Raw genomic sequence first — 11,432 nt, 5'->3', positions numbered from 1 at the left:
CCCCGCCCCCGCCTAATCTTAGAAGGTGTTGGCAGTACTCCCTTGACTTGGAGATGGGGAGTGTGGCCTATTATGCCACACCATTGGTTTCTCAACCATCAGATATCAAATGTCAGCATAACACGTGGATTAAATGGCAACAAATGCTGTCAACTGAATGCATGAAAAATGAAAAAAACAAATTTGAGTGCCTGTAGAGTCTTCATTGTTCTGAGTTCTCCTGGAAACATGAGTCACTTTTATTGCTTTTAAACTCTTGGTTATCGGGGTAAATGTGAAACTCTTGGGTCTTTTCTAAAATACTTTTGAGGGCCCGGCCAGCATGGCTCAGAGGTTGAGCATTGACCTATGAGCCAGGAGGTCATGGTTCGATCCCCACGGGGTCAGGGCACATGCCTGGGTTGTGGGCTTGATCCCCCAGTGTGGGGCCTGTTGGAGGCAGCTGATTAATGATTCTCTCTCTCTCATACTTGATGTTTATCTCTCTTTCCCTTCCTCTCTGAAAACAATAAAAAAAGATTAAAATAAAGTACTTCTGAGGAACTTTCTGGGGGTGTGGGCCCAGCTCCTCCATGATTTCTGACGGGCATGAAGACATAATTATCCGCTGAAAGAAGGGATTGGAGGCCCTGCCCAGTCTATGCTGCATGAATCTGAAGAGCTCTCTGGGTCTCAGGAGAAACAAGTTTTCTTCTGACTTCCTCGCCACAGGACTCCTGTTTCTTTCTGTGGGTAAATAGTCAGGGCGATTCCACCCCCTGCAGACAAATCTTTCATCTCCTTCCTCTCATCCTGCTAAGGCCCCGACTCCTCACTGGAGATTGACAGCAGACTCCTTCTTGAGAAAGCAGGACACTCAGAAAGGTTTGTTGTGTATAAACAGTGCATAGAAGTAGAAGAAGATGGAGGACTTTTAAAGACCACGGGGAACTGCGGTGGTGGAAGGACCTTGTGCTAGAAGGCACAAACCCGGGACCTGGTCCTGCTTCAAAAGTGCTGGGGGTGCGACAAGATCTTCCTAAGCTTTGGAAGCGTGACCTGCAAAACGAGTTGGTTGGATTACGTAACCGTGTATTTTTCTCTTCTCTCGTTTCAGGAGATATCCTCAACTCTATTTTGCGCTCTGTTCACCTATTTACTCAGGCTCCAAACCTTTAATTTCCAAGATTAAAACTATATTTGTGTATGTGTGTGTTTAAAACAGAATAAAAAATTCCTTGCTACTTGAAGATAAGGAAGACAAGAAGGCCCTTTCTGTCTCTGCCTCCACTTGCTCCCCGTGTTTGGGTGATGTGCCAGGCCTACCTCATGCCCTGCCTGACCTTGACCACGGTTGAAATTTAAAGGGACAAAAGTCATCCGTGTGACCTCCACCTCTGCAAATCTCATTTGACTTCCAGTAAAGTTTTCTTAAATAGGCTTTTGTACTAAGTGACACTTTTTCTAACAGGAGTTTTTAGAGGCTGAAGAGGATGCTAGAAATGCTATTTTATGCTGTTACCTACACCCACCGGGATGTCTGTCTGGGAGGCTGATTGGCAGTGGGCTTGTTAAGGTGGCCATGTGTCAGGAGTCAGGTGTCATTCTCTCTCCTTCCTCTATTCAGGTTGAGTATATGATGAGACTAAAGGAGAGCTTTGATATAACTAAAAAGAGATGTTGAGGATGAGTGATTGCTTGCAACATATGGGCTTCCCAATTTGTCCTGTACCTATTGTGGGTGAAGTATAAAGACAGAAACAGTTAAAAATGGATTTTGAAAGCTGATGAGGTGACAGTAATTCTAGCCATGCCTCCCTTGCAGGTAATCGTTTACTACTTTCAACAGCATCCGAACTCCAAGCCCCAGAGGGCCTGGGTCATTTTGTGTGCTGTTCTTTACTTGTTCCTTTAGGAGGCATTCTGTTACCCAGCATTGTTGGATCAGGTAGTATTGGTCATGCTGTACTTCCCTGAGAGTGGCAGTCATGTCTTAATACTGACTAGGTTGCAGTCAATACCACAGTAGTTGGCCTGTAGTAGGCTCTCAGTAAGTATTTGTGGATTGAATGGAAGGTTAGGTTACTATCAGAAATCGATGCTTGATCTTGCCATTCGGAATTTGAGTGCTAGTATCTGGGCCATCTATTTTTGTGTGGCCACAAATGTCACAGCATTGTCCCTTGTATAATAGAAGACATAGATCATGGGGGGACTCCACTGGTAATCTGGATAGAGTATGTCCCTTCCACTCCTTTTTATTTACCAGTATTTATTATTTTTATTTTTTATTGATTTCAGAGACAGGAAGGGAGAGGGAGAGAGCGATAGAAAACATCAATGATGAGAATCATTGATGAGCTGCCTCTGTACACCCCCTACTGGTGATGGAGCCTGCAACCTCAGCATGTGCCCTTGACTGGAATTGAACCTGGGATGCTTCAGTCTGTAGGCTAATGCTCTGTCCACTGAGCCCAACCGGCTAGGGCTTCATTCACTCTTAAGATGAATTACTTACAGCCCCACTCTTTCAAAGAGGACATAGTGAAACTGTCCTTGTATATATAAAAATTGAATAAATTGCTATGCAAGTAAAGACATATTTCCAAATGATTATTCACTTAAAATGTTTTTTTTTAATGTTTTAGGGAGGTGTTTGCTATTTTTCAACCAGCACATGTCGCCATACCAAATTTTACAAAGATCCAGTGGAAGCTGTCAAAGATATCCCTGACGGTGCAAAGATCCTGGTTGGTGGTGAGTAATAGTGTTGTTTTCCTTTCGATGGTAGCGCCCTGACTGCATAAGGGTTAAAGGATAAAGTGGGGCAGTAGTCCACATGCAGTTAAGGGCAAGAAGAATGATGTGTAGCCGTATTAACACATCATGCTTGGCTTTATCCTCGTGAAGTGAGGGCTGGACAGTGATGTCTGGTGCTGTATGTTGGTGTCAAACCTTTGGGATCAGCTTTATGTCTGTTTATTGAGTTGCTGAGATACTGTGCATTTTGCTTAGTAGGTCACATAGGTGCTTATAGATTGTCTTTTTTACTAAAAGAGAATAACACACATTTCCCTGAAACAGCTTTCCTCTCTTCACAAACGGTTGACCTTTTTGGCTTCTTACAGGCTTCGGGCTGTGTGGCATTCCAGAGAATCTCATCGGAGCTTTACTGAAGACCGGAGTCAAGGGGCTCACTGCAGTCAGCAACAATGCAGGGTGAGTGTACTTTTAAGACCATTGGTTTGAAGGGAATGACAATTCTCCATGTTATTTACACAGAGTCTATCAACGAAGTGAAAGTTTTTCCCCTTAAATGAGCAATATGTTTAAGGAATGGGCTGCTCCTTCAAACACCGCATTCTAGGCCTGTGACACGAGTGAGGTTTTCTGATGTTTCCATTTCTGCCCATGACGTCTTGTTGTTGTTGTTAATCCTCGCCCGAGGATATTTTCCCATTGATTTTTAGAGAGAGTGGAAGGGACGGGGAGAGACAGAGAGAAACATCAATGTGAGAGGGACACATTGATTGGTTGTCTCCCACACGCACCCGACTGGGGCCAAGAATTGAACCTGAGACGCTTCAGTCCGAAGGCCAATGCTCTATCCACTGAGCCAAAATGGCTAGGATGGTATCATACTTCTTAATCATAAGTAAAGGAGACTTGCATAATTTTTGTATCTTAATCTGATGTGCTTTTATTTTAATTTCAAACATACTGTAAAGCTGAAATATATATTTTTAAATTGACTCCTGCATTTTAAAAATTAGAGATATTCCTTTATGTTGTATGAGATGTTCCTTTATGTTGTATGTTATTGCATGTTGTATCAGGAAAGGTGGACATCAATTTGCAGTCTGTTTTAAGTCCTTTCACTGGATTATGCCATTACTCTAGGTGATATGTAAGGAACATCATTAATCATTAAAAAGGTTGCTGGTCTTGGTGGAAGGAGGAGGATATGCAGCAGCACTTAAGACAGTAGGATGGCATATCAAAACGGTCAACACAAAGCCATAACATTTTAATAATGAATGACATGCCCTTAAGGTATGTTTGGTTATATTTTATTGATTTTTTACAGAGAGGAAGGGAGAGGGATAGAGAATTAGAAACATCAGTGAGAGAGAAACATCGATCAGCTGCCTCCTGTACACTCCCTACTGGGGATGTGCCCGCAACGAAGGTACAGGCCCTTGACCGGAATTGAACCTGGGACCCTTGAGCCTGCAGGCTGACACTCTATCTACTGAACCAAACCAGTTAGGGCGGTATGTTTAGTTATAAATTTACCATCGCACCAAAAAAATTAAGCTACCTAGGAATAAACTTAACTAAAGAGGTAAAAGACCTCTACTCAGAAAACTACAGGACGTTGAAAAAAGATATAGAGGAAGACATAAATAGATGGAAGAACACCCCCCCCGCCAACTCATTCTCTCATCTCCCTGTTGTCCATGTCCATTGGTTTGGCTTATAGGCATTATGCTATTATTTTCATCTGGAAGGTTCTCCCACCTCTTCTCTGTGTATCCACATCTTCCCCATTTTTCAGAATTTGACTTAAATTACATATGTTCAAAGAAGCCTTATCCAAGTATAAAACTTCTCTTACCCCTTTCTGAATTCCTTTGGAAACTTTTAGCTTTTCTTTGTATCCTGAATTGTATTTATTCTCTCCGATACACATTGCAGGCCGATCCTGTTACTCAGAGTGGTTTTCTGTCCCTACTGTGTGCTCAGAGTCACTGAATGTCAGGGCTGGGCAGGGTTGTAGCGCTCAGCTGTTCAGCTCCCTCATGTAACAGAGGGAACTCATCTGTAAATAGGGAAGTAATTTATTCACGGTCACTTGATATTTCTTAAGCACATCCAGTGCCCTTTGAGCTGACTTTGTATTTATTAAACATACTTTTGGTGACCAGTACTTTGTGGGTTTTCCAGATAGCTCAGTGCTTACAAGGCCGGTGTAATATATGAATTCTTTTAAAATATATTTTTATTGATTTCAGAGAGGAAGGGAGAGGGGGAGAGAGTTAGAAACATCAATGATGAGAGAGAATCATTGATAGACTGCCTCCTGCATGCCCTCTACTGGGATTGAGCCCGCAACATGGGCATGTGCCCTGACTGGGTATTGAAACGTGACCTCAACCACTGACCCACACTAGCCAGGCATGAGTTCTCGAGGCAGAGTAGGTACTGATCACCTACTTCATGGAATACAGAAAGCACTTCACAGGCACTGATGCTCCTGATTAGGGGGTGTAAACCCTTACTTTGCAGTAGTGAGGGCTTTGTCTAGGCCACCTGAGTCAGATAGCATTGCTTCATCGGAGAGCCAATGACATGGTTTGAAATATTGGGTAAATGGAGAGACTTTGGAATTAGAAGTAATCATTGTTTTCTCATTTAGAAAAAGGCTCTTTTTATGGAAAGATCTGCCGGACTTGGAAATCTTTGCAAAGCGCAGGACTCCTGATGGTTTTTGTTTCATTTGTTTTTAATGATCAGGAAGACCTGTTGCCCCGAGGCACCACTTATCTCGCTGTGAAGCAGCGCCTGTTAGTCTAGTAGCCCCTCTTTTGGGATCAGTTTGATGTGGATTGTTTAGGAAGATAGGAAAAACTGACAATGTGCCTTCCGTTGATTTTTGGAAGACTTGAACATATGAATTGCAGGCCTGTGTGAACCCAAAGTTTCACAACAAACTATGTATCAACCAATTAAATCGCAGCACCAAGGAAAGAATGGACGTGTTGTATTAGTCTGCCCTTTTCTTTATGCAAGGCTGTTTACCTGATTACCGTTGTTCTTGAGGGTGGGGCTTTAGACAACTCCAAGACCAGCCCCACTTCCCTGTGAGAGACGAACAAATACTACCTGGTGAGAGAGGTGCCTGGGCCTGGGAGTTCAGTGCCGTCACCTGGGTGCAGCGCTGTCCTGGCCAGGGTAGGAGTTCTGTGAGGGCCCCTAAATAAGATGGCTGGCTTTGCACTGCTGGTTTTGAACCAGGAGACAGACAGTGGCTCCATTGCTTTCCCGGTTCTTCTTTGTTGAGGCAGCTGCGTCTCTGGGGGCGCTGAAGGGAGGTCTAGGCCCTCTTGGCTGATTGGACGCATTCCCCTGGGGTATGCCCTTGAACTTGTGTGCTCGGCTCACAGAAGATTTCACGTTTCCCATATAACTATGTCATGAATCAACCTTATGTCTGAAGACAGCACTGTCTTTTCTTTTAATACTCTTGGGATGATCAGAGTAAGAATAACTTGTATGATGAGATTTAAGGATGTCTAAAATGCGAGTAAGCAAGGAGTAGTTTGGTAAATGGTTGCAGTGTCATTCTTTTTTTTTTTAATATATTTTATTGATTTTTCACAGAGAGGAAGGGAGAAAGATAGAGATTTAGAAACATCGATGAGAGAGAAACATCGATCGGCTGCCTCCTGCACATCTCCCACTGGGGATGTGCCCGCAACCCAGGTACATGCCCTTGACCGGAATTGAACCCGGGACCTTTCAGTCCGCAGGCCGACGCTCTATCCACTAAGCCAAACCGGCTTCGGCTGCAGTGTCATTCTTATCAGAGTGTCATTTTGGCCAGAATAGCCAGTTCAATGAGATTTCAGAAAACGAAAATCAGTTTCATAAATATTTGCAGAACATGCATGTATCTCTTTAACTCATTCTTGGATTTAGACTTCTTTCATCACTCACGTGTCTGGGACCTGAGTGTGTTGCGCTGTAGGGAAAAGGTTAACTCTCTCTGGGTAGGTAAGCTGCTGGTTGCTAAGGGCAAGCGAGAGTCACTCTGAAAGTTCACCAGAATTACCTTTACTGCAAAGCTGCAAAATGCTTTAATATATGCTTCTCTAGGAAAATGAGTATGTTCCTCATCTGCAAAAGATCATGGCTGTCTCTTTTCTCTCCTATATTGTGAGGAAGGGTCTTGCCTTTTTCACTTTGTATCATCATAGGCAAGAAAGACACTTAGCTGCCTAGCAGCGTGTTTGGAGGCACACACTGACTGTGCGCCAGGCGGGCAGCCGCCGGCCGAACATCTTGTGGCCTGCTTAGTGGCTATGCCAGGTCCTAATCCAGAAATAAAGTAAAGAAAAAAAGAAAAGAAAAGAAAAACAAACAAGCCCAACAAGTACACATGGTTTCCAGAGCCAGAATCAACAAATACAGAGAGGTCATCTCCAGACAGGGCCAAGTTCAAGTGTGTAATGCATCGAAAAGCCAAACAGAGACCCAAGGAGTTTGGGAAAGTGGGTAGGAAAATCCCCAGGTCAATGAATGACTCATATTCTGGTTCATGGTGTGGTGTTGTGTGCTGAGAGGGAGGTCGGATATTTAATGCTACAGAAAGCAAGTGGGTTGCATCCGCCTTCGTGGTTATTTTATGTTAGGATGTAATTGAGACAGGGCTCCAGAGGATATCAGTGGGATGCCCATATTGGGTAACTGAGGAAAGCTTACCAAAGGGACTATGTCTACAGCAGTGGTTCTCAACCTTCTGGCCCTTTAAATACAGTTCCTCATGTGGTGACCCAACCATAAAATTATTTTCGTGGCTACTTCATAACTGTCATGTTGCTACTGTTATGAATCATCATGTAAATATCTGATAGGCAGGATGGTCTTAGGCGACCCCTGTGAAAGGATCATTCGACCGCCAAAGGGGTCGCTACCCACAGGTTGAGGAATAGTCAGGACTTGGAAAGCAGCCTGGGTACCAGCAGTGCAGGTAAGCAGCAGCATGCTCAGCAGCCCTGTGCCTGGTGGAAGGAGGGGAGGGAGCTGTTAGGACCTGAAACAAAGTTCAAGGCAGTGGTTCTCAACCTTCCTCATGCCGCGACTCTTTAATACAGTTCCTCATGGTGTGGTGCCCCCCAACCATAAAATTGTTTTCATTGCTACTTCATAACTGTAATTTTGCTACAGTTATGAATCGTCATGTAAATATCTGATATGCAGAATGTATTTTCATTGTTCGTGACCCACAGGTTGAGAACCGCTGCTTTAGGGAGAGGGCTCTCCAGGGCGCTGCAGCTTAGCCAGGGAGTGAGCCAGGGGAATACAGATCCTGACATCATTCTCACCTCACCCCATCCTCCTGATGGTGCCTCCCGTTGCCTGGACCCCATCAGCAGTGGCTGATCCCAACTGGAAACTAGAGGTCAGGGCCCAGGATTCCGTCCACACAGGTCAGCCAGCCCCGGCTCAGGGCAGCTCAATGGATGTGGAGTTGGGGAATGCAGGAGGCAAACAGAAAATATCCGGCATAAGGACTTGATGACTCTCATTTTTATTAGGGAGGAGCCAGGGAGGAGGGGGAAGTGAAGCCAGTCATGCATTTGCCAGTTGTTCAGCAGCTGTGGCTCTAGTGCCCTCTGTGTATTGTGTATGCAGCCAGGTGCTGGGGGTGCAGCCATGAACAACACAGGACAAGTTCTCTGCTTTTGTGGACCTAACCTTCCAATGGGCAGAGGCAGGCAACAGTAGTAAACAAAGCAAAATAAGTAAGTTGCCAGTGTGTTAGAAGGTTATAGTGCTACACGAAGAAGAACAAAAGTCAGGGGGATTGGGAGCATGAAGGTGGAGGGCAGGTTTTGGAATAAGATGAGTGATCCAGGCAGGACTCACGGAGGGGCAGCTGGCCAGATTCATGAAGCAAGTGGAGGGTGGTGGGAGGACCTGTGTGAGCCGTGCAGCGATCTGGGGGAGGAGTTTGGAGACACAGACAGGCCAGCGTGAAGGACCCAGAGCAGATGTGAGTATAAGAAGGCCAGCAGAGGCAGCGTGGGAAGGACCTGGGAGGAGTGAGGTTGAGACAGGACTGGGCATCCCTTCACACGGGGCCCAGCCACTCCACAGACCTCTGCTTTTTCTCTGAATAAGTGCATTGCAGGGTTTGAGCAGAGCGTGACATGACTGGACATTTTATTTTAGGCCTGTATTTTTGTCTGTCATTTGGCGAGTAGGATCATAGGGGCCAGGAGTAGCAGCTGGGAAGGTGACTGCGGAGTCCAGGGAAGCGACAGTGTAGGTCACAGAGGAGGGAGAGTGACAGGCTCAGAATCTGCATAGATTCTTAAGGCAGAGTCAGGATGCCCCACTAGTGTGTGGAAGTCAAAGGTCACCCCCTTAGTTTGTGCTGAAGATCTCTAAGGATGGGGGGCTGCCATTGGGTGAGAAGGGGCAGGCTGCAGGTGGAGCTGAATTTAAGGGAACAGAATTGTTAAGTGAGGGCCTGCTGAGGTGTTAATTAGGAGTAGGTTAAAACTAAACCAACCAAACACAGCATTATGTGGATGAGAGTGTGCCCAAGAACTAATTTTCTAAGAGACACAGAGACTCTCTAGTGTTTGGGGCCCTCTGGTGGACAAGTGTATTATTAATCTTCAGGGAATTCTCCGCATATGGCAAAAGTACACCTGCAAACATTATTTAGGCCAGTGACGGCGAACCCGTGACACTCATTTTTTTGGTTGATTTTTCTTTGTTAAATGGCATTTAAATATATAAAATAAATATCAAAAATGTAAGTCTTTGTTTTACTATGGTTACAAATATCAAAAAATTTCTATATGTGACACGGCACCAGAGTTAAGTTAGGGTTTTTCAAAATGCTGACACGCTGAGCTCAAAAGGTGCGCCATCACTGATTTAGGCTCTAGTTTTCTTTTGAAATAAGTGAGAATAAACCATGTGGCTATTTGTTATAACCATGAGGGGGAATGTTATTAGATTCTGTATTGGAAGGCTGGGACTAGGAAACAAATCTAGCAGAAGGTTGGCAGTTACCTGTCACCTGGATTACTTTGAAGTATTCAGGTGTCAGAACTGCCTGGGGGAGGTTAGGAGCTTGGAAGTGATGCATTCTGAAAACTAGGAGATTGTCAGTTGAGCGGAACCGCCACTTGTGTGTGTGAGGATGGAGAATGGAGTGAAGATGGGAGAAAGCGTCAGGAGAAATGTCAGTGGTTTGTCATACGGGTACCATACCTACCTACTTACCTCCTTTCAAACAAGTGGATGTCACTAATGATCCATCTTCAGACCTGTGCCCTTCCACTGTTTCCCATGCCAGGGCCAGGGTTCTGGAGTGGGTCTTCATCATTTCACTCTATATCTATGATACAAGGAAAATATTCATAGTTGCTCATAATTGGGTCCATATTTCAAGAGTCTGCTGTTCTGTCTTTTAAATAGGAGAATGCTCCTGACTCCGTTCTTGGACAGAAAGACTTTCTCCATCTGAGCCTTCCTCTGGGGCCAGTGCAGGTTAGGGACAGTGGCACTGCATTTATGCCTGGGTCTGAAGTGTAGGGCAGGGACCAGTCCATCTCTTGCTCATCTCTTGACCAGGATCATTTTGGAGCAGCAAAAAGAATGGAAGGGGCGGGGTCAAACTGTGGGATTGATGTGGGTTTGAGGACTGGCTGGTGTCACTACCCAAGATCTTGGGAAAAAAAATCACTTAAATGTTTTGAGCTTCAGTTTCCTCAACTGTAAAATAAGAAAGTATAGCCACCTTGCTGTGCTCCTTGGGTGGTGGGTGGCTGAGAGAGAATGTGGGTTCAATGCCTGGTAGATAGGATTCCTTTAAATTAATACAACTTCATGTTTTTCAATGTAAGTGACGTTAGTGTTCGATCAGATGGCACTTTGGTTGTAAGCTGCTTGCATTTTCCTTCCAGGGTTGACAACTTTGGCTTGGGCCTTTTGCTTCGAAGCAAGCAGATAAAGCGCATGATCTCTTCGTACGTGGGAGAAAATGCAGAATTTGAGCGACAGTACTTATCTGGTGAATTAGAGGTAGAGCTGACACCTCAGGTAAGAAGACACTCTGCTTTTCTTTTACAATACTAACTTGTTTTAAAATGTACCTTTTCCTCCCTAGAAATGTCTTTGTGCAAGACGGGTAAGGCAGAGAGAATGCTATTTCGTAGGTTGTACCTGTTGATTGCTGGAATCTAATATTTTCTGTTGCTATGCAACAGAAAAAGGAGGTATTTCTGATGAAGATCTCTAGGTAACAGGATAAATTTTAAAGCTTGGTACTAGAATGTAAATTATACTGGAAGCATGCAAAAGGACTTGCTGAAATGTTTGAGGGTTATCCTAAAGGCCAACTCATATGGGTCTTTACGTTATAGGTTGAGATACCTTAGCCTTCATTTTTTTGGAGCTACTGAAAATTAGCCTAGTATATCTTTTGCATTTCTCCTCATTTTGTCAGAGGGCATATACATGGGAGAGGAACTTCCTTAATATTTCTTTTTTTTTTAAAAAAAAAATCTTTATTGTTGAGATTATTGCATATGTTCCTCCCCCGCTCCTTAGCCTCCCTCTATCTGGGTCCTGCCCCACCCCAGGCCTTCACCACCCTATTGTTTGTGTCCATAAGTAATGCATATATGCATATAATATCTTTGTTTAAT

At 44.4% G+C, this 11,432-nt stretch overlaps 1 protein-coding gene across 1 annotated transcript in view; it reads left to right on the top strand.

Moving 5' to 3' along the window:
* Positions 1-1,789: 1,789 nt before the first annotated feature.
* OXCT1 (3-oxoacid CoA-transferase 1) overlaps positions 1,790-11,432 on the top strand; it is a 116,914-nt gene continuing 107,271 nt past the window's right edge. Inside the window, exons 1-4 of the mRNA XM_015571001.1 lie at positions 1,790-1,804; positions 2,628-2,736; positions 3,108-3,198; positions 10,689-10,824. Coding sequence (XP_015426487.1) covers positions 1,790-1,804; positions 2,628-2,736; positions 3,108-3,198; positions 10,689-10,824 — 351 coding nt within the window. The remainder of the gene's footprint in view (positions 1,805-2,627; positions 2,737-3,107; positions 3,199-10,688; positions 10,825-11,432) is intronic.

This window comes from Myotis davidii, unplaced genomic scaffold (genome assembly GCF_000327345.1).
Source record: "Myotis davidii unplaced genomic scaffold, ASM32734v1 scaffold348, whole genome shotgun sequence".
Lineage (NCBI taxonomy): Eukaryota > Metazoa > Chordata > Mammalia > Chiroptera > Vespertilionidae > Myotis > Myotis davidii.
The sequence above is the reverse complement of the archived record's forward strand: the minus strand, read 5'-3'. Positions and strand labels throughout refer to the sequence as shown.